Source organism: Ursus americanus, chromosome 6 (assembly GCF_024610735.1).
Source record: "Ursus americanus isolate L20-20 chromosome 6, mUrsAme1.1.p, whole genome shotgun sequence".
Lineage (NCBI taxonomy): Eukaryota > Metazoa > Chordata > Mammalia > Carnivora > Ursidae > Ursus > Ursus americanus.
The window spans coordinates 42163970-42187642 of record NC_142132.1 but is presented as its reverse complement, the minus strand read 5'-3'; the positions used below and the strand labels follow the sequence as shown (position 1 = coordinate 42187642).

The 23673-nt window shown below is 46.1% G+C and overlaps 1 protein-coding gene across 1 annotated transcript in view; it reads right to left on the bottom strand.

Annotated features, from left to right (window-relative positions):
• The window catches only part of GRID1 (glutamate ionotropic receptor delta type subunit 1), a 685250-nt gene that overhangs the window by 204848 nt on the left and 456729 nt on the right, over window positions 1-23673 (bottom strand). Inside the window, exon 6 of the mRNA XM_045783660.2 lies at window positions 9424-9594. Coding sequence (XP_045639616.2) covers window positions 9424-9594 — 171 coding nt within the window. The remainder of the gene's footprint in view (window positions 1-9423; window positions 9595-23673) is intronic.

Below are 23673 nucleotides of genomic sequence, written 5' to 3'. Positions count from 1 at the left end.
AGACCAAGCGTCAGGGCTTGGTCATGACGAGCCCCGGAACCAAGAGGAGGGGTCTGGAAGGAGAGAGACTCCCAGCTGCATGAACACTCACTCGCTGTCAGGCTCAAGGGGCTAATGGCCCAAGCCGGAGCTCCAGGCCACAAGGGCAGAGAAAAGGGGCCTGGCTTGAAGGAATCCTTGCCTCTTTCCCTCGCTTCTCAGATAAGGCACAGCACAGAGCTCATTTACAGAAGACAGACAAGCAGAGCAGGTACTGTCACTATTTAAACCCTCATCCCCTCTGGCTGGCCTAGGGACATTGCAGCACACAAGTGACAGAACCAGAAAAAAAGCATTTCAGGTGAAAGTAGACCTGAGAAGCAGAAGATAGCCCGAAGTTTGAGGCCAAGGGCATGGCAGAGTGCAGACCTGGATGCAAAGCCAAAGGCCTGGAACCAGGTCAGAGATAACTAGAGGGAGTAAATCCGAGGCAGACAAGAGCCAGGGCCAGGCAAGGGACCTGAGGCTGGAGCCTGTGGCCTCCATCCTAGGTGGGGACAGGGCTGGAATGGAGCCCAGCTAGCTCAGTCCACCACCCCAGAGATGATGGCCTGATTCCTCTTCCAATGCCACACTGTATGACTCTCACTCCCCCGTGTGTGCAGCTCAGCCAGGTGGCCTGGTAGGATGAGCAAGAGCTTTGGATGCATCCCCACCTGGACCAGCTTTGCTCACTGCCACTCATTCCTCCAGCACGTGGGTCTAGCAAGTACTCAATAAATGCTTACGGAATGAGTGACTTGAATCTCCACTTGAGCTCACTTGCAGAGTCCTGCTGAACAAGCCATTTCATGCTCTGGATTCATCTTTATGACAATCAAATCCAAGGTGATCAATGCCCCCGGAGAGGGGCAGTGGGGGTGGCCCCGACTTACTTCCCTGAGAAATGCGGATGGTAGTACTCCTGTGTGCCAGGTACTGTACTAAGCTCTCTGTGTGCAGCTTTATTTTTGGAGGGAGCAGAGATAGGAAGAAATGGAAGAGGGAATAAAGACCTACACAGGCTCCTGACTTCGATGTGGATGGTCTGAGAGCTCCTCCAGGGTGTCCCATCCCTGAGCCGAGCACAGGTCTGGTACACAGGGTAACGAACTTCTACCTGCCAACACCATTCACCCTCTCCCCAAGTGCCTCTTGGTTTGAAAGCTCGAAGGGCGAGCAGGAGTCCTATCTGGATTTTGCAGCTGCTGGCTGGGAAGTCCAAGCAAGGATCCCCCTGAGCATTACATGCCCAGCTCAGCCTGAAAGCTGCTCGCCTGGACACGTGTCCCTGGTCTCCTCCTGCCCCAGCAGTGAAGTCATAGCTGCCACCACCCCCGGGCCTGAGCCGGGCCTTCCAGGGCTGCATGGGCCGAGGCGCTGCAGAGCTGTCTGTTATGGGACAGGCCACTTCTCTACCCCCAGGGTGATCCATAAAAGGTGCCAACACAGGAAGGCCCAGAGTGGGGGATTTCTATGCCCTGACGCAGGTTCCTGAAAGGCAAGTGGCTTGGCCCATTGCAGTGGAAGGTCTGACGTCGGCACTGCCGGGCTGACTCGGCCACACGAGCCTTCCGCATGGCCCATCCTGCAGGGAGACCATCCAGGTGAGCAGGAGAAAAGGGGAGGCAGGCAGAGGGGACTCACACAGGGGCAGCTGCAGCCCAGCCCTGTGGGAAGCACCATGTTCTATTCTCTGCCACCTGTTACCAGCCCCCTGCCCGGACTTAGGGGTTTCAATCCCAAGAAAACTTCCTTATGTCCTCTCTATCTGGTGACCTCCCACAACCACAGCATAGTTCAGGTGCCCTCTTTTCTCCCTAGGGAAACAGTAACCACTGCTGACCTGGTCGCCCAGCCTCGGGCCCTTCCCCTCCGCCCTGCAGGGAGCTGTCTTTCTTGGAGACACACCCTGCCCTGTCACATCTCCAAGGGCTACACCTGCATCCTTAGTACTCTGGCAGCAATCCTCTGCTCTGACTGAACTCCGGATACTTCTCGCTTCCCCCCCCCCCCCCCCGCCCCCCGCCCCTCAGACACCCTGAACTCTAACCCTGCTCTCCTGGGCCTCTGGGTTTCTGCATATGCCATTTTTTCCTAACCCGTACATACTTACAGAATAGAGATGAAACTTCCCCATTTATTTAGAGTTTGTGGGAATTAAGAGAGAGCATTTGCGAAATGTCTAACAGAGGAATTGGCACGTAATAAGTGCATAATGAGTGTTTGTGGAATTAATGAATGCTAAATGAATAGATTTAAATCTGTTTGTAGGAAAAAAACAGCAAGGTAAAGCTCTATCAAGGTATTTGCAAAGAGAATGCTTCTTAGAATATGACTGAGAGAAGAGAGAGGCCACACTGGGAAAAGGGCACAGGGGCTCTGGAACAACATGTTCCCAAAGGAAGTGTCCATCTCCAATCATAATCTGGGGTATGCATTTCCAGGAGACTGGGGAGCAGGTGGGGGAGGGGATCCTCACAAGGCTCGCATTTCCAAAGCCAATAACCTATGCAGGAAGTGGGTCCTCAGGAGGGAAATGCGAAAGGGGAGGACACATTTCTGGGAGGTAAAGGACAGAATTTGGCCTGCAGCCCTTGACTGGGGCTTGTAAGCTCTTGAGAAACCCAGAGAGACCCTTCCTGGCTGCTGGATAACCAAAGACCAATCGCATGAAGCCAACTGAGGACCCAGGACAGAAAAACACATTTTATTTTTTGAAGAGTTAGCACCAGAATCCCCACTACGTCAGTCACTACGTTTTATTTAGGAAAATACCTAGTGTCAGCAGGAGCAAAGGCTACCAGGAAAAGTTGATCTTCATGAAAAAATAAGGAGAATTCACTTTGGAGTCAAGACCCAGAGAGAGAAAATAGAGGATGGGTAGGGAGGCCAGCAGGAAAGAGAGGATGGCCTCTGAGGGGAGGAGACAAGCAGGGAAGCTTCCCCGGCAGGAGGGGACGCAGGACCTCATAGACTGTTTGTGCCACCACAGTGCCAATACCCCACTCTGCCCCCTACCACAGGGACAGCCTTTGAGACTTGGGTTTGTCTGCGAAGCCAGGAAAGGCACTGAGTTCGCATCCGGGTCAGGACTGAGTGAGCGTGCAGCTGCCCCATCAGGAGCCTGGATCATCTGTTTACTTACCTGGGTCCCCAGAAGCAGGATTAGGGCCAGGAGAAATGAAAATACAAGCCCCCCCGTGAGATACACTAAGATCTTCAGGAGTGCTATACTCTTCTGATCCTATCTGGACCCCAGCACGCAGAGACCCGTGCCCACCTCCCTCAGATGGGAAGGGAGAGGCCCCTGAGGGACGATGGCCCCACTGCGTAGCCGGCCGTCTGCCCCCCAACCCCGGTGCTCAGTGCATGTTTGCCTGTAGTAAACCTGAGGGAGCCCCAGCCTTGTCTCCATTATACTCCAGGGCCCAGGGAATTGTTGTGCCTTCACATTATCCAGCGGAGAATCATGCTTGAAGGCAAAGGAAGATGAATGGCAGGCCAGGGTCACAGCCACACGAGCCAGCTGCATCTCGACACCAGACCATTATCCACCCCACACCAAAGACAGAAACCTAAGAAAGATCTTCATTAAGAAAGCCTGCATTTCCTCCAGGCTTCGAAGGAGCCCAGTTTTCTCTTCCCTCCATCATTAATCAAGCCACGCGGCCTGCTCAGGGAGACCTCCCAGGGGCAAACAGCGGGAACTGACCTCTGACCAGATCCTCAGACAGGCTCTGGTCATCCAGCGAAGTCAGACAAGCAGCCGGCACAGGGTCCAGCTGGGAGGACAAGCTGACGCCAGATGTCACAGCTTGAGAAATCCATCCCTGGGCAAGGCCCTTCTGGCAAACTGCGGCCAGCCCGCCCGTCCTGAGAGAGGGCACCACAGCCCAGCCTGAGGACGGAGCAGATGGTGGCAGAGGGCAAAGAGGATGGGGAGCTCTGCTCGCCACCGAAGCTGAGGGGGTGGTGTGCAGGGGAGATAGGGGCAGTGGTCCACACCCGAGGCTCTCTGGGCTCCAAAAGCGCCCGTGGCCGTGTGCAGGCAGAGAGATCACCTGTGCGACTGTCTCTGACAATGGCAGTGAGGACCATGCTTCGCCGTGCGCCCAGCAGACTTCCTGACTGATGGTTGCTGTAGGTTCCGTCTGAGCGTTTAGGGTGAAAAAAGGAAACCAGTGAAAGTGACATGAAGTCCAAGGTAGCTATGGTGTGGGGTGGCTCACTGTCACTCCAGAGAAAAGGATTCTACTGGCAGGTTGATAAACAACTTGTAGCCAGAGAATAATACAGAAAACCCTACAGAAATAGGGACAGGTGGGGAGGGGGAGTTTTGAAATGTGTTAATAGACTCAGCGAGGGAAGAGGGATTCCATCTATCAAGCCGTTCCACACTTTTAAAATGCACAAAGAGGAGAAATTCCAACCTGAAGGGGCATTTTATAATAATACCGCATTAGCCCCTGCAGCTTAATTCAAGGGTCAGGCTCCACGGTGACCAGACAACACAGCTTCTGTCATGTGCCTGTTCCCCTTCAGAAATCCATTTGAATATAAATGGGGGTGGCGATGTGACAATATGTCTGTTACTTCCATTGCAGCCCTGAAGTCACCGGACGGCGCCGTTCTGAAGACAAAGTACTTTCCAGATTCTCCTCTAAGCAAGGCTGTCCGCGAAATTTTAGTAAAGTCTCACGTTCTTAAAGACTGGTTATCACTTTTATTACTGGCTGAGTCAGACAAGCCCTAAACTAACTTGTCAAGAAAACAAGAATGAGAAGTACCCAAATGAGACAGTGCTTTGTAGGGGAAAATAAACCAGAGCACACGGGCAAATGCAATGCTTTCGGAGCTACGAGAAGTCACTTACTTAGGTATTTTTCCTCCAAGGGACTTTCATTGTACTAAATAGGAACCAAATTGATTTGCTATAAGAGGGCTGGCTTCACTTTGGAGCACAGGAAGCCCTGACCACGGGCCTAATGGAAGAAAATAGAGTTTCTGAGACCAGCTCAGAGGAAAAGCCAAGAGATAGACGATCTAGTAAAAAGTCCCCATTCCTGATGGTCCTCATGAAAACTTCTAACCCAGAGTTATTGTCCCAAGAGCAGCCGTCTGCGGGAAGCACTAAGAGATGGACTTGGGAGCTTCATTTCTAAAAGGATTTTCATTAATTCCATCAAGACAAAGTTAATAATCCATGACATAAATGTTTTATTTTTTCTTGAGTTAGTTGTTCTAAACATGTGAGTCTTCTCGATAAATCTCACAGCTAGAGGCTAGTAGAAATTAGTTTGTCTTCTATACTGTCATTAAGAAATAAAGAAGTGGTAATAGCTACTAAGGAAAGTCGAAGAGAATGGCTTGTAAATGAGATGAATCTAGGAGTTGGGCTGGATGAGGAAGTAAATCCGCATTTCCCTCTCGTCACACCCCCACTCAAGGCAGAGGCAACAAATGGAGACAGAGATTCCTTTAATAAAGTGCTGATTTATAGATATATAAAGAGACTTCCGGAAACAGTTTAACTTGGGTTAAGACCTGCATAGTTAACAGATCCAGCCCATCCGTCCTTACGGAGGGTCTCCAGTGAGCAGGGTCTCGTAGGGAGCGCTAAGTGGGTCTCCCGGACATAGCCTCCCCTCTCCCACACAAGGCCGCTCTGATGGAGTCCCTGCGGGAGTGATATGGACAGTAAGTGGTGCACGAAGCCCGTGATACGGGGCTGGACCGATGGGAACCGCGCTCCCACCCGCTGTGATGCTTTTAAAGAGTATGCTTAGGAAGACAAGTGGACTATACCTTACAAAAAAAAAAAAAAAAATGAGGCCATCGTCAGCCTTTTGATAGACACTGAACACACCTGACCACCTCCTCTATAATGACACAGTTAGTAGCTCAGTCTTGTGCTAGACGCTTTCGGTATGCTCCCTCATTTAATCTTCATCATGTCTCTAAGGGGTAGACACTTTACCTTCCCATCTACAGGCCAGGAAACTGAGGCACAAAATGACAAATAAATAACAATAATTAAATAATCCATTAGTAGCTACAGTTACTGGGATTTGAACCCAGGCGATGTGGCTCTTGTGCTGCTGCTGCTGCTGCTAGCTCTATTACTGCGACTGCCTCTACTGCTACTACTACTTCTACTACTACTAGTAGTAGCACTGTTACTGTACCACTACTGCTATTACTGCTATCATTGTCGCTGCTATTGCTACTAGTACTGCTACTACAGTGCTACTGCTACTACCGTTTATGCACTGCTACTACTGCTACTGTTACTACTGCTGCTACTGCCACCACTACTAATACTGTTGCTGCTACTACTGTTACTACTGCTGCTACTAGTACTGCTACTGCTCCTATTGCTATTGTTGCTACTGCTGCTGCTATTGCCATTACTACTGGTACTGTTACTGCATTGCAACTGTTACTACTGCGACTACTACTTCCACTACTACTAGTAGTACTGTTACTTCACCACTATTATTGTTGTTGCTGCTGCTATTACTGCTAGTACTATTGCTACACTGCTACTCCTACTACTGCTGCTACTACTGTTACTGCACTGCTACTACGGCTGCTGCTGCTACAATAAGTAGTACTATTACTGCACTGCTACTGCTATTGCTATTACTACTGCTACTACTGCTACTGTTACTGCACTGCTACCACTGCTACTACTAGTACTGTTACTGCATTGCTAGTGCACTGCTACAACTGCTAGTGTTACTACTGCTGCTTCTGCTCCTACTACTACTAGTACTGTTACCGCAGTGTTACTGCTACTACTGCTACTGTTACTGCACTGCTACCACTGCTACTACTAGTACTGTTACTGCATTGCTAGTGCACTGCTACAACTGCTAGTGTTACTACTGCTGCTTCTGCTCCTACTACTACTAGTACTGTTACCGCAGTGTTACTGCTACTACTGCCACTGCTACTGTTGCTGCTGCCACTGCTACTGCTTCTGCTACTACCCCCGCCACAGGATCTCTGTGATGTCACTCTTCCATCTTGCTCTTGATGTAGTGCCTGGATGTCAGCAGGAACAGACAAAGGTAGGCAGGGTGGCCAGGGTTCTAGGTCTGATATTGCATTTACCACCTTTGATGATAACTAAGCACACACCTCAGAGCTGCCTCTGTTTACCCTCTGTGGGTCATTTTAGTACGCCCTCCACCAGATTCCGCATCCGTCCTACCAATCTCCCTTTCTTTCCTGTCCTCCGGGACGCATTCTTTGCATCTAGTAGGTCTGATGTGCCACCAAAGAGCCCAACTGCACCTTTTAATCCATGATAAAACAAGTGATCAGAGGCCTTGATGAGAAGGACTTCCCCTCTCCTGCCACCCACAACCACGCAGTGCATACTTGTGCACTAGAAGGGGCCCCTCCTGTGCTCCTCAAGGAGAAGGAGTGCAGTGTGACCAGGCAAGAACTGGAAAAATTGATGGGACGATGGGGTGGGGTGGAGTCGGGGCAAGGCTGGAGAGGGACGAAGACCTTCAAGAGGAGAAAGCCTGGGGAGACCTGCCTGGGAGTAAGACCCTCCCAGAGTCTGGCCACACAGAGATTGACAGCATCCCCTCACCCTCCTGCCCCACGTGAGGCTATGGGGTTGGGCACGTATTGCCTGAGCCACATCATCTCACTCTACCCCCATCCATCTAGACAGTGGGGGTGGTCAATAGAGGCCCAGGGAGGGGGACTTACTCGGTCCTGACCTCTTCTTCTAAACTCTAGAAAGGAGGAAGGCAGAGTAGGCCAGCAGCATCCAAAAATATAAAATCTTGTATTAAGCACCTTCCACCCCTGGCCCGGATGCCCAGTGCTCTCGAGTCCATGGGTCCTGCAGGGCCCATTGTCGACTCTCTTGGCCAATCCTTCACCACCTTAGAAAGCCCTCAGACCTTGCCATGGCTCTCTGGAACAGTGTCTATGGGGGTAGTGGAAATTACTCCAGCTAAAATCTGTGTCTGCTATGTTGCCTCATCAACCAAGAATATATTTCTAGTGTTTACCATCTGTTGGGGCACGTTTCCTTCCCCCCTCGCTAAATATAAGATTTCAGAATGGATTTGATGTTTTGGCAGATTACACAGGTACCCAGCCCACTCCCCAAAATGTGTGCCCCCTGATAAGGTAATACCAAAATGTCCTGGGAGGGAACTGATACCAGGCGGCAGACACACCATGTCTGTCCCGAACCCTGGTTTCTACTCTTCACGCCTCGCTGGATAAAGAAGGCATAATTATTTTCAAATGCTGAATGGCAAGCATATCACATGTACAAATTTCTGGGCAATTTTTGCAAACCCAATTGGGAGAAATTTCCTTCGGTTATGTGTCACCCACCAAGCATCAAATGAAAGTTTTCTTTTTCTTTTTCTTTTATTTTTTTTAAGATTTTATTTATTTATTTGAGAGAGAGAGCATGAGTGAGAGGGACACAGAGAGAGCATCTGAAGCAGACTCTACACTGAGCACAGAGCCCGACATGGGGCTCAATCCCACAACTGCGAGATCATGGCCTGAGCCGAAACCAAGAGTTGGATGCTTAACCAACTGAGCCACCCAGGTGCCCCCAAATGAAAGTTTTCCTATGCACAATATTCTTAATGGAGAAGTGGATTCTGGGCTGCTAATGGACAGTTTCCACTGTGCTTCATTGTTATTCCCAAACACCCAGAGAAAAAACCACCTCACCTCTCACAATCGGTACACAACTCCACGTCCTACTCCCTGGCCCCAAGAGAAGCTAACACTGATTGCGTATACGGCACAAGGTGTGGCAGAAGGACTATCCAGAAACACTGGACCTGTTGCCTTGGAAGGAACACAACAGCTAGGCATGTCATGGTCCTACCCTCTGGCCTCTCCCTGCTTAGCTGGGACTCCAGCAGTGTCCGGCTTGACCTAAACCTTAGCACTCAGCAGATGAGCTGGGACAGTCCCTAGTTGTTTCACAAGAGCTATGTCTATATTATTGACTTCCTATAGGGAAGACCCTAAAACAGACGCAGCGTGATGACTCCCCATCCCCAATCCCACCAAGCGAACCCATCACGCACGAAGTAGTCAGCACGGAAGCCTGAGAGACAGTAATCTCTTTCATCCCTGAACATGTAACTTTTAAATACAGGAGGCACCCAGTGAGCTGATACGCCCCGTCTGCTGACAACAGGCATAATTGCCTACTAATGCTGCTCAGAGGCACTGCCCAGTTGACTGGTTTCAATTTCAGCAAATGACAGGGTTCTAGTAATTACAGCTGGTGGGCAACAGTGCTCAGCTTCAGCTGAGGCATATCTTTGCCCATTGCCCACGGCACGCCAAGGGTGCGGGTGAGACCCCCTTCTGGAGGGAGCTCGGGCGGAGAGCACTGACCTGCAGCATCTGGAGGTAGCCTTCCTGGGGGTCACAGAGCAGGGAGGAGATGCGGTGGTTGTTCCTCATGCATTTCTGGTTGTCCTTTGCAGACGGGAAAATCTGCCGGACCACGGTCATCCTGCCAAGGGCGCTGTGCACCAGATCCAGGATCTCGGGGTCGCTGATTTCCTGGGAAGGGAACCAGACGCATGCTTACCATTGACTCATGACCTATGTCTGCAAAAGGCCCGTCAGGAGGTATCGATGACCCACAGCCCGAATACCTGGTGCCGAAGGGGTCAAGGGATCGGGCCTACGTCATGCAGTACGTTAGTTGGTTATTTATAAATAATACTTGCTAACCCTAAAATGAAAACAGCTTTTCTGAAGGCCAGAAAAAGATGTCTGGCAGCCAAACCATCCATGCACTGGCTTCCATGGGGTCAAGCTCTGAAGAAGCCATGTGCTGGCAAATGTCATGGTAGGCATCTGCTGGAAGTAAAAGCCAAATTTCCTATCGGGGGTCATCTACCTGAGAGAAACAAACCTGGCTTCCTCTGACAACACTGACCAAAATGCAGTTAAGTTTCCCTTAATTCTATAATAATTAGCTTTGCTTTGTTTTTCTGAAGATCTGTGCACAAATTTTGAAAATGTATCTACTCATTCATTCACTCATTCATGGCACAGAAACCTACCCGACATCTCGCGTGGTTTCTTCTGTATTAAGCACTGGCAAGACAGCCTTGAATGAGTCAGGCCTAATCCCACCCAGTAAAGCTCAAGGTCTTCGTAGCTTGAATACGCTGAGCCCTGCCATAGGGAAATCTAGGGGCCAAGGACACCCATTGTGCTTCCACGGTGGACGTCTGCTAAGCTCGCTACACATATTGTCTCATTTGGTGCTCACGACTCCAGGAATTCCATGAGGTAAATCCTATCATTATCCTATTTTCACTGAGCACTTGCAAGCAGAGAAACCATAAAGGCAGCGGGACACAGGGAGCTCCTTCCAGGACGGGGCTTCTATGAGGAATTAGCACTGAAGCTGAACCTGAAGGATGAACTTGTTAGGCAAAGCGCCCGTAAGTGTTATGTGGGGGCAGGGGCAGTACAGAGGGGAGGTCTCCAGTAGAAGCTGCAGGGCAGGTGAAATACCGCCCCCCCCCCCCCACTTAGCCTTCCCCTGCAGAAAGGAGAAGTGGTCAGAGGCAGCCCAGGAGCTGTGGGGGCAGGGTCCGCAAACCCCACCAAGGGCAATGAGAAGCCCTGGAAAGGTTTAGGTACAAAGCTGCTACAATCCATTTTTGGTTTGTACGCTGCTTGCATAGGGAAAGACAAGAGGACAAGAAAGTAACAAAACTGCTTCAAGGCTAGGAGCAACACAGGAATGACAAAAAAGACAAACTAACATAAATCAAGGGTTTTTGGAGGGGGAGTCAGGTTCAGAAAAGTTCTTGTTTACTGTCTCTCAAATGTGGCTAAATCGGTGGCTGGTTGCAAGTCAAGATTTTGACTGTGAATAACTGTCTTAAAATAGGTCTTAAATCTTCCTCCTTGCAAATGATACATTCTAGCTTTGAGAGGATGAACTGGAATAAATGGAGGTAAATAAAGTTAGAAATTAGTGATCAAGGGGGTAGGGGGGATTTCAAATCACTTAAACCAGAACATAACATGTTGAAGGGTGAAGTGTGAAACTGTCTATTCCAGGAACTGTCTTAGGAACCTGATGTGCGCATGAAGACTGGCCAGTTGAAACCATATGCCGGATCTGGGAGAGAAGAAGACAATAAGACTTGTATCCTAAGATACATTAAGACTTGAATTCTTTTAGATCGTTCCCAAGGATGTGGAATGGCAGTAATCTAGAAAAGTTAAAGTGAATCTGGGTTTGAAGCACTCAACTTTGTATTTCAGACAGGACCGTTGAAGGAAAGGTGATCTTGTTGGGTCGAGATCAACAGACCAGAGGTGGGGAAAGGGCAAAGTGTTCACATCTCAGGGCTACCATGTGAATGAGCCCAGAACCAGCTGGGGCTTCAGGAACCGGAGCAGAAGCAGGTTCTGTTCACACAACAGGATGTCTGTGCTCTGCTCTCAGCTGCCCTGCTAACTGAGCACAGGACAGTGGGGAGAGGGAAATCACATTCTGATCTAACAATCAGTAGGACTGTGGGAAAGGGCAAGGATGGACTAGCTAGCCCTCCTTGGACAAGGAATATAGAGAGGATTGGGTGAGGAAATTATTTTTATCTCAAAAAACTGTGAGGTCAGAAATAACATAATTTGAATTATGCACAAGGGGGTTAATCGGAGCCCACACACCTTGGAGAGGAGATGGGGAGGTCTCATACTTTTTGTTTTCGCACTTACTCCTTAATGGCAGAGCCACTAGAGAAGCTCTTTTATGAAACCTTTCCTGCATTCTCAACTTCCTGGCTGGTCAGTGGCATGAGCAGTCCCCACTGCACCCAGAGCAGGACCCTATAACTCTGTAAGGAGCCTGACTTACAGGGTGCACGGTATCTTTCTGGAAGGCAAGGCCATCATCATCCCCAACAATCTGCAGCAGAACCTGGGGTGAGTGGCTAAGTATGCCAAGGGCAGCCACAGCATAATCGGGGTGGGGGTGGGGCCTTGCCCCTGCCTCCCCACCCCCACCAGCTACTATGGTCCCTATATTCTTCTTTCTCCATTCTGCCTGCTCAGAACTCCTTGCAAACTTGGCACAGCTCAACCCAACCCATTAGCTGCATTAGTGAGGATCTCTGCAGACCCGATCTCCTATGGCCTAGTTCTCATCCACTCACTCTGGGTCAAAGCACACACACCGTCTCCCAGTACACTCCTCCCTGCTTCCCTGCACTTCTGGGCCCATCCTTAGCGTCCAGTACAGAGATAGTTGCAATCCGAATCTAAGAATCGACAGAAACAATTCCCCCAGATCCTTTGGGAGCAATGAAAAGGGTCACCTCTTCTCCCAGGGATGTGTCCCTCCCCTCGGAAAATTCCAACCCTGCATCATCAGTCCATTCCAGTAGCTCTGGGCCAGGCCCTCTCCTGTGCTGTTCGTCCCCCTTCAGTACCACAGGGGTACACACAGGGATCCACTCACTCCCTGCTTGCTGCTGCCACACGCTGCCGCCACACGCTGCCTCCGGGCTTCCCACCAGGTCAGTCTCTGGACCGACGTGAAGACATCCAACCTCTGGGCCTTCCTACGGATGCAGAGGGCAATCCAAGCACCCAGTTTATACGACAAACTCTCCCTTTGTCCCAGTTGAGAATTCCTTCCAGATAGTGCTGCGGATGAGCAGCAGAGGAAAGACAATGTGTATATACCCTGTCACCTGCACTACCCTCACTAAAGCCAGCGAGCCTACAGTGGCTGCAACAATGTGTCATACCCAGATGCCTACTGGGAAGCACAGGCTTGAAATAAATCTTGCTTTTATGACTTTGTAAGTTTATACTGTGACATAGATCTTAGGCACAAACATTACATTAAGTATGAATAATAAAATGATCAGTGTGCCTTCCGTCAAGCTAAGAAATAAAGTATATCCTGCCTCTTGGTTGGATGCCTCCTCCCCAAATGCTCACCGCTTCCTCCTCACCAGCAGCTAACTTTGTCGCGCTCTGACTTACGTAGGTAGCCCGACTAATGTATGACTTCGTCTTACACGTTTTGTGGAGCTCTGTGCAAGCTAAACTGTCTGCATGCCCCCTGCAATTATGTTTTAACACAGCAGCTCTCAAACTTTGTTGTGTATCTGTGTCACCCTGGAAACTCGGTACAATACAGCGAGGTCTATCCCTGTCCCACTTCAACAAGCAAAGCCTCTGTGCTCTCCGTGAGCTCTCCAGAGAATTCTAACACTCATGAACATTTAACATTTTTGTAATCTGTTCATGGTGATGGGGGTACTGCTTAGTTTACTTATTTACACAACTGTACCCTATTGCCTGTATACTATGCCACCATTTATGCACCCTAGTGTTCCTTACCATTGGAGTGATTTTGTTTGCTATTACAAAGCTTCGATGCACATTTTTCTTGTGCATATGTGTTAGTGCACTTGTGTAAAAATTTCTCTGGGTATAAACCTAGAATTAGAACTCCTCGATAGGAGAATATGAGTATGTTCAAATTTACAAAGGAATACCAAATTTCCAAAGTGATTGCACCAATTTATGATCATGGGTGGTAAAGAGAGCTCCTGCACCCTTGCCCGCACCTGACATTATTGTAGGACTTTCCTAATATTTGTCAGCCTGGTGAGTAGGAATTGGTGTATTGTTAGATTTTGATTCCACTTCTCTAATTCTTAATAGGGTTAAATATCTTTCATATATTTATGAATCATTTGTGTTTCCTTTCTTGCCTTTGTGTTTTTGTCCAATTTCCATTGGGTTGGGTCTCTTGCATATCGATTTGTGGTAACTTTTTTTTTAAATCCTAGATAATTCTTTGTCACGTCATAAATATCTTCTCTACTTTCTAGAATGTTTGCTAGAACTGGCCTACAAACTCATCTAACCCAGTGTTTTCTTTGTAGGAAGATTTTTATTACTGATTAAATTTCTTTTTTTTATCTATATATAGGGATTTTCCTTGTTTTTCCTTCTTTGCCCTTAGTCATTTTTTCTTCTAAAAATTCAGCCATGTTGTCCCAACTTTACAGTTGATTGGCCTATGTTGTTCACAAGGTCTCTCTACTTCTTCACTCCCTCTAATGCTTCTAAAGCTACATGCTCTCATCCACTATTAACAATATTTATTTGTGTCCTCTCTCTTATTTTGATACTAGAAGTCTATCTTATAAATATTTTTTTTTTAAGATTCATTTGAGAGAGAGAGAGAGAGAGAGGATAGCGGGGGGGGGGAGAGAAGAAGAAGAGATAGTGGGAGAAGGAGAGAGAAAATCCCAAGCAGACTCTGCATAGAGTGTAGAGCCCAACACAGGGCTCCATCCCACGACCCCAAGATTGCTACCCAAGCCGAAACTAAGTCAGACATCCAACCAACTGAGCCACTCAGGTGCCCCTAAATCCTTTTTAGAAAGTAAGTTTTGGCTTAACTGATACTCTTTTATGAGTTTCTATGGTTTTCTATTTCATTAATTTCTACTCTTTTATTTTTTTAATTGTCTTTGGATTTATTAGGTAGCTATTTTTCCAACTTTTTAGGTATGAAGCTCAGCTGTGGAATCTTACATCTTTTATCTTTATTTTTCTTCTCTTTTTCTTAGATTATTTATTTATTTATTTATTTGAGAGAGAGAGAGAAGCACAAGTAGGGGGAGCAGCAGGCAGAGGGAGAGGGAGAAGCAGGTTCCCTGACAAGTGGGGACCCTGATGCAGGGCTCGATCCCAGGACCTTGGGATCATGACCTGAGCTGAAGGCAGCCCCTTAATGACTGAGCCACCCAGGCGCCCCACCTTTTGTCTTTTCTAAGAAAGTACTTAAGACAATAAATGTACACCCAAACATTGCTTTAGCTGTGTCGCACAAGTCATACATGTAAATTGTATCACTCTTTTAAAATCCCATTTTGATTTATATTTGACCCGTAAGTAATTTACTAGGGATGTTTTCAAATATTTCCTAACATGAGGGTATTCTTAGTGTCTTCCTATTGATTTCTAAGTTAAATGTACTGTGACCTGAGAACATGGATTGGAGAAAGGTAATCCTTTAAAATGTATTTGAGCTTTGCTTTGTGGCTTATCATGTGGCCAGCTTGCGTGAACGTTTCGTGTGCGTTCACTGTCCCGTTGTTGTAGGTTTCAGTGGCCTACTTTTAGGTCCATTAGATTAGGAATTAGTCTATTTCTGTCTGAATTCAGCCTATATTTTCAAAAATCCAAGAAACATATTTTCAGTGTCTTATTAGTTACACACATGTGGAGGACTATAACTCCTTGCTGAATTGAATCTTTTACCATTACTTAGATATCCTCTTTATTTCTAGTAATTCATCTTGCCTCCTACTGTATTGTGTCCAATATTAATACAGCAACACCGGTTTTATTCTGGTTACCAGCTGCCTGCTCTAACAACTTTTGCCTCTTTGCCAACCATCTTGCTCTGTCTCACACTTTAGCTGGAGACTATTAGAAGCAAAATATACTACATGTTTTTTACATCCATCTTTGACTTTTAGTAGGAATCTTAATCTCTTTATATTAGACTATGATCACCTACATTTACATTGATTTCTATCATATTGTTTCTATTACATATCTTCCTGCTTCTTTTTCCTTCTTTTTTACTTCCCCTGGGAATGATTTTTCTTCCTCTTTTCATTATTTTACCCTCTTTTGGAAGTTATGTTCTCTACATTATTCTTTTCTTGGTTATCTCAGATATTTTAAAATGCATACTCAACAAAGCATGAGTTCATCCGTATTCCTACTCTCTTCTCCAACATTTATTTCCAATTACCAGCATCCCAACAAATGTGACAACAATATCCAGCGTTTTAAATCTATTTTTCTTTGGTCCTTCCTATGACATAGAATTCCTATTACTTTATAGAGTTAATAGCTTTCCATTTAACCAATAGTTAGCAATGTATTTATTAGGCATTCTTTTCTGAACTCAAACCGTACATATGTACCCCTAAGGTATGTCATTTAGAATTTCCTTTAATGTCGTTTTGTGAGTGAAACACTTAGTTTTTGTGTGCTGAAAAAATGTCTTTTTTAAATCCTACTCTTAAAAGATAAAAGTCTGAGCGGACGACTAGTTTTCTCTTAGTACACTCAATTTTCTAGGACGCTGTCTTCTGACTTCCGTTTTGTCCACCATGTCAGTTTCCCCTGGCTGCAATAACAAATGATCATAGATTTAGTGGCATCGAATGACAGAATTGTATTCTGTCACAGTTTGGAAGGCCAGAAGGCCAGAGTCAGTCTCACTAGGCTGGAATCAGATGTTGCAGGGATGCACGCCTTCCAGAGGCGCTAAGGGAGACCCTTCCTTGCCTCTCGCCACTTTTGGTGGCTGCCAGTATGTCTTGGCTTGTAGTTCCATCACTCTGTTCTCTTCCTCTGTGGCCATATTGCCTTCTCTTCTCTAAAATCTCCCTTTGCCTCCTTTTATAAGGACACTTGAAATTGCATTTAGGGCCCACACAGATAACCCAAGTCCCCCCCCCCCCCCCCCGCCCCAAGAAAATTAACTTAATCACGCCTGCAAAATCTCTTCTGCCATATAAGGTAACACAGATTCCGGGGATTAGGCCCTGGATATTTTTGGGTGCCATTATTCAGCCCACTAACTCCAGATATTAGCAATCTGTTTAACTGCCATTCCTTTGAAGAGGACCTCTGCTTGTTCCCTGAATGCTCTCTAGACTTTTCTTTGTTTTTGGTGTTCTGCAGTAGCATGCTAAATGAGGTCTCTAGGAATGGATTTTTTATTTTTACTTTTATCCTTAAGCCTCCTAGATCTGGGGTTTGGTTTCTTTCAGTAATTTCAGAGAATTCTAGACCATACTATCCTTTTATATTATTTCTTCCCCACCATCTCCTATTTCCTTCTAGAAATCCAGTATTATCGTTCTCTCTCCCATGTGCCTTCATCTCCCTTTCATATCTTCCATCTCTCTGTATCTCTGGGCTGCCTTCTAAATCTCTTCACATTTTCTAGTTCACCAATTCTTTCTAGATATGTGTCCACCTTGATGCTTAACTCATCCTTTATCCTTATCCTATTTTTTTTAACTTTAATGATTTGGTTTTTAATTGCCTGAAGCTGTTTATTTCTCAATTCTACTTTATTTTTAGATGGCTTTTATTCCTTGCTTATCTTTTCCAGCATCTCTTTATCTTTTTTAACATATTTAAGCATACTTATTTAATAGTCTATGTCAGATAATTCTAATATCCACAGTTCATTTCAGATCTGATTAAACTCTCCTCCCCCCAACCCCAGCTCTCACTCATGGTGGTTTGTTTCCTTCCTTCTTTCCTTCCTTCCTTCCTCCTTCCTCTCTTTCCTTTCTTGTGCGTAATCTTATTTCCCTCAGAACTTCCTTATGAATCCCTTGAAGTCGGACTCAAATTTGTACTCCTTCAGGGAATATCTGTGCTCATTTCTACAACCTCCTTAGGAACATTGCCCATCTATAACCCCAGAAGTTAATACCAAACTTTCCTCTTAGCTTCGTTAGGCACCACAGGTGGTACAACTTGGGTCATAAACCTGCATGGGGCTCATCCATGCTCAAGAAAATTTACCCCCTCCATGCAACTCCAAGATCAAGAGAGAACATTTTTCTTGCTATTCCCTTCTGCACAGTGAGTTCATTTCTAGTTAACCTTTATACCAAGAATCTAAGTTTCTAGCTTTATGACAAAATCTCCCATTAAACCTCACATCTGATTGGTTCTTACACTGATCTTGTGTGTTTTATGCCCCACACAGACAGAAGAACAAAAGCTCAAGGTTTCTGCAGTTTGACCAATAGATTCAAGGCAACACCTAAATTGGAAGCTCAAGTATTTCCCAAAGTTTCAATTTTCACTTTATATCTGGCCTCTGTGGACATTACTTTTGACTGCTAAGTGATCCATTTAAAAATATTTTTAAAGTATATTATACCCAGCTTTTCTAGTTCTTTTCCATTTGAGAGCATCATTCAGGCTAATTATTCTTCCACAAAGACGTACTACTAATCCTTTTATTTAGAATTTTCTTTCTTTAGCATATGATCCCACTCTTTTCCTGGGACACACACCTACCTCCCAAACTCCTCATATATTTTGGCTGTGTTTGACTAACTAAACCTCAGTTATCATGCTACAATTTCTATTTGCTTCATTTAACTACCTTTCCCTAAGTTCATTGTCATTAATATTAGAAGGAGGGCTATTTCTGAGGGGCCCAAGAGAAATATGTACAATCTTCTCCATTTGGTCAAATCCCAATTGTATTCTTCAATTATCTCCCAGTTGTGTGTCCCAAAAGGTAAATATTCTATAGTTTCCAAATTATTTTGTCTGTCACTCCAGAAATATCCCCCCTGAAATATTCTGTTACTTTGCCCTCCTACAATCTCATAGCTTCCCCCCATAAATCCTCTCTCATCAATACTGCTCACTCAAAAGATCATCTCTGTGAAAGATGATGGTGTCTTGGACTGGGGTTGTTGCAAATGGATCATCTTTAGATAGAGCTGAAATGCAGAACCTAGACCACATGTTGACGGATGAGATTGGAACAGGGTGATGGCAAAGTACCACTGAATCCTTCTTCAATGTAAGAAATACTTGTAGTTTGATAACAAAAATATTGTAACAACTAAAACAAGTAGAGAAGAAAACAGGGATAGAATTCCCAGGGAACATCCATTCTTCTCATCATCGGGACGGGGAGCGGAGGGTGGCGGGAGACTCTTATGCTTTGTAGCATACTCAAAGGAAGATTTCTATGAAAGAAATAATCTGTGAGACTGAATAAAAAAAAAAAACTCACTCCGTCTAATTTTGTACTGAACATGCGCACTGAAACTTATACCATCTTCATTCTGAGTCAGATAAATTATCAGGAAACCTTTACAAATCTCCATGTACGAAGAGCTAAGACTAAAGAAAAGTCAGACAAATTCTGAAGAAAAGCCAATCCTCACATCCTCTCAGGTGTTACTTCATCCACTGGTTGAAAGCCCAACTGTCCTTCTTAGCACAATAAGGAACAGAATAAGACCTGATTGCCTCCAGCCTCAATTTAGAAGCAACGTGTGTCTTCGGCTAGAGTCTCTAGCTGGCTTCAGGCGGGCTTGCCACTCCAAAAAATGCTAAGTATATAAGTATGTGTGCATTTTCCTGTGGAGAAAGCCCATGAGCTATATTTGATTTTCAAAGAAGCCTTTGACCCCCAAAAGCTGACAAACAACCAATACTGACACTAGTAATGGTTTTGAAAGTTCTGCTTGTTGCTAACCATGAGAAGAATGAAAGCAATGAGGACAACCTCAACAGGATAATTGGGAGACACAAGAGTTTTCGTGTCTGTCCCACTCAGCTGTTTCTTCCTCACTTCCCCTCAGGCCTCTGAGGTAATAACAAGGACAACAAAAGTACAACCAGAGGCAATGGGATTTATATGCGGAACTACTATGCCGCTATGAAAATCACTGGATACACCTACAGTACTACATTATCGCCTACACCACGTAGATACCAGAGGTAAGGAAAACAGACGAGAAAGGAAGAAAAGGAAGAGCAAGTTACAGGACACTTATAGTAGAGATACGTGCAATAGTAAAAAGAGATGTGGAGGACACACACCAACTTCTGGTGGTTGCCACTGTGGAAAGAGAGGGGGGCTAGCAAACAGATTAGCTGCCTACCTGACAGTCTTACCCCTCCTCTTCTAGGCTGGCAGAACCCTGTGTGAACAGGTGCCCTTCCCTCCACCTTGGGATCTGAGGTGGTGGAAGGTGACCCCGGAACCCAGGACCACAGGTGCATCCTGCTTGGTCCGAGCCAAACTGGGTGGTCCCACTACTCTAGGCAGTTCGAGGAGAAGGTTCATGACTCTATTTCTGTCTGTTGAGATGTGAAGGGGTTCTCCTTGAGGGATTCTGAGAAGGTTTGCTCAATCCTAAGATGACCACCAAGAAAACACAGCACCTTTCTGCCTCTGGAGGTTGGCGTCATGGGGAAACTCCACTTGATGGCAGGGTGAGCACAGTGAATACAACAGACAGACCAAGGATCCCCGAGGAACTAGTTAGCGGCTAAATCACCCTGCCCTGTAACCTCATCACCTACCTCTGAGCCTTCTCTAAGGTGAGATGATAAAGCCTCACATCACTGAAGGAAATTGGATTCATGTGTTTCTGTTACTTGTAGTAAAAAACAATGTGACTGACACAGCATTTAATGGGACTTCATGTAAGCGGGTACAGAACAGACTTCCATTATATCTGAAATGGTCAGCTTCCTAAAAATTGAGATCTCAAACGTGGCAAAATTTGAACGGTGGACAGGTAGGTGTTTGGAATGTCATGCCCTATATCTTCCATGCCTCTTGGAAATGTTTGTTTAAAACAGAATCATTGCAGAAGTCTTACTCCATGTCTGTTTGAGCAGCAAAGAGGATAAATTTTCATAATGAGGAGAAATCTTCAAAACAGCGATTAAAATGGTAAGGATCTCCTTTTCCTAAAGATACACTTTGGCAAATCTGATGCAAAACTCATGCACAAATAGTTTCTGTCTGATCTTTAAGACTTCAGTAAAATTTCAGAACCTTCTGATATCAGGGGAAAATATTATTAAACATTTATATAAAGCTCTAACCTTATATAGGGCTATGTAATCACATTATTAGTCATTTCCTTTTATTCTTTAGAAAGACCTAGATCTATCAAACATCTGTGTGATACCAGCATTATTCCATCTCTGGAGAAATAATAAAGTTTATTTCCCTCCTAACAACCATGATGCCAGTAATCTAAAGTTGATGATAGCAGGGAAACTTCACAGACAAAGCTGGCTTGAGAGAGAAAAGAGGAGGATTCGATAAAGTCGTGATGGAAGGTTTCCTCTCAACAAAGTTAACAGGCTTTTTTAGAAGATCTGCCGCCTTCACATCCCTACGGAGCACTTAAGGCAAGGCAAGCTAAGGCTCCATGGAGACCAGGACATCCTGGTGAGGAAGACAGGGTGGGAGGCAACTGCCAAAGCTTGGGGCTGGTTACAACTCCAGGACAGAAAAGGTGGCAGAACGGCAGTTCCTGAGTGATGGTTCCGACCAGAGACACCCGGTCTCCTTCATCATCCCCTAAAAGCTCATGCAGTGTGCATGAGTCTCCCTGTTTTACATGGGATGTAGAAAATTGCCATAGAGGATGCCCTTGCTCCCCGGAGTGTGGTCCATGGGCCAAGAGCATCAGCATCATCTCTGAGTGTGTTTAAAAATGCAGAATCTCAGCCTTTACCCTGAACCTATCTAATCAGAATCTGCATTTTGAGCAGTAGGCACGCTCAAATTTAAGAAACACTGGTCTAACATATTATGCAGTGACGTGAAGAGAATCCAGTGGGTTTGGGTTCCAGTCCTGGCTTCTCTTCTCCCTGGTTGTATGACTTGGACAAGGCACGTAATTCCTCTGAGTGTCACCTGTGAATGGGTAACAATACTTTCCAGGGGTTTGACTTAATTCAGTGACTTGAACGCAATGGGATTCAACATGTCTAATATGGAGCCTTGTGAGCACTCCTTATCCTTCTAACTCAGAAACTAAACCTCTTCATACCAAAACATAGGCCATAGCCTGGCCTCAGGGCAAGCCAGAGGAGCCCTCTTTCTGCCCTTTTCCACCCCGTGGCTCCTGGAGCCTCGTGCACATCCCTAAGGGAGCTCACAGCAGATCAGCTCAATCTGCATGTAGTTCTTTCCTGTTCGTCATCCCCAAGAGACCCCACAGTTCACTTGACTTCCTGCCAAGACATCAAACCAGGACTCAACCATCCTATCATTAAATAAAATGGTCCATTAATTGAAAATTTGTATGGCTTCCTTTATATTTATGTGACACAAATGGGTTCTGCTCACATTAAAGCCAGTATTCTGCCTCCCCTTTCTACCCAGGGCTGCCCAGGATACAGGTGGCAGAGCTGTCCTCACATCCCACCTCCTCCATCACAGCCCATTCCCCCAAGTGGCCCAGTCAGAACAGCTAGCAGTGAGTAGCTGGCCCTGTTTCCTAAAGACCTGCACCCGGCCATGGCCATAGGATGAAACAGATGTCCCCTCAGGCTCTCTGTGCAGTTCTGGGAAACCCTCCCCCAGGCCTGCCGCCTTACAGGAGAATCTGCTATCTCGTCCAGAAAGCCCAAAAAAGTCCCTTGGGGTACTGCATTTTTAGTGGCTCTTTTATTCTATTTCATTTAATTGACTTTTTATTTCATCACATTTTATTCTATTATATTTGACCATGAGCACAAGGTGGACATCTGTCTTCCAATGAGCCAGGGGACCCACACATGTCCCCAGCATTTACTGGAGACAGTCGGTAAAGCTCCTCTGGCTGCGAGTTATTTATGGTTGATGGCAGGGCTGGAGTGGGCTGTCTGTGAGATTTACACCCCCCCTTCTCTCCTCTCCTTTCTTTCTTGTCTCTTACTTTCACTTTCTCCTTTCCCATTTCCACTCCCTCTCGTGGATCTCACTCTTCCTCCCTCCCTCATTTCCCTGCCCCCATCTTCTTCGGCCTTCCTGCTCCCAGCAAGTTTGCAAGTTCTGAATTCCCACAACCCCATGTCACTCCCCTCTGCTCAGGTAGTTTCCCTTAATTCCAAGGGCTCTGAACATCTAAGGTAGGTCAAAGCACTTCCCAGAAGTGGTTCAGGGATTGCTAACCTGACCCCCTCGTCTTCAGATGTGATATACCTGAAATATGCTCTAAGTTGGACCCGAAATGTATTCTTCTGCAGGTCTGGGCCTGAGTATTAAAAGCACGAATAACTGTCGGGACGAGCTAAGCATAGTTTTGTCTGCCATTTGGAGGGAAGGGCAGAAGTGTAGTGTCTACACAATTCAACAACTCAGGGCAGAGTCTGAGTAAGACTTGTCCAGGTAACAAGGCTCTACAGTCACAGTCAGAAAAGTGGCCCTTCGTGCAACCTTATGGCCCCAGTAGAACACGGCAGAATTCGACTGGAATAGGGGTCTCAAGAGCTGAATAAGGTAACTCCATTTACTCGGGTCCAAAATCTCTAAGGATCCTCTAGTCCTTTACTGTAGAGCCACAACCCTGATTCAGATCTGGGGGCACCGTGAATTCTGTGTTCCCTGCACAACCAGAAGGAGACTGCAGGTGCTTATCCATTGCTCCATCCATGCTGGGCTTGGAACCAGAACCAGCTCCTTGAGGGGAAGGTGTATGTCTCTCATATTCTCTTGTCTTTCTAATATTGAGCACCAGGCCTGGGAAATACTTATGAAGAAAGAAGGGAAGAGAAGGAGGAAGGAGTGCAGAAGGAAAAGAGAGAAGGGAGAGGGGGAGGGAGGGAGAAAGGGAGCAAAGAGGAAAAGGAGTTCTTCAGAATTCCACACCCCCCAAAAAAAGGTGACCCTCAAAAATTTTAGTATTTGAATCTCTGACCTAAGTAATTCTATAACATAAAGCCAATGCTCTTCGTTCTGTTGTTCAATTTTTAAAAGCTGATCAGGGCTTCAATTTTCAACTTACTCCCAGGCAGATATTCAAACGGAAAAATAAATATAATAGCAGCTGATCCTTC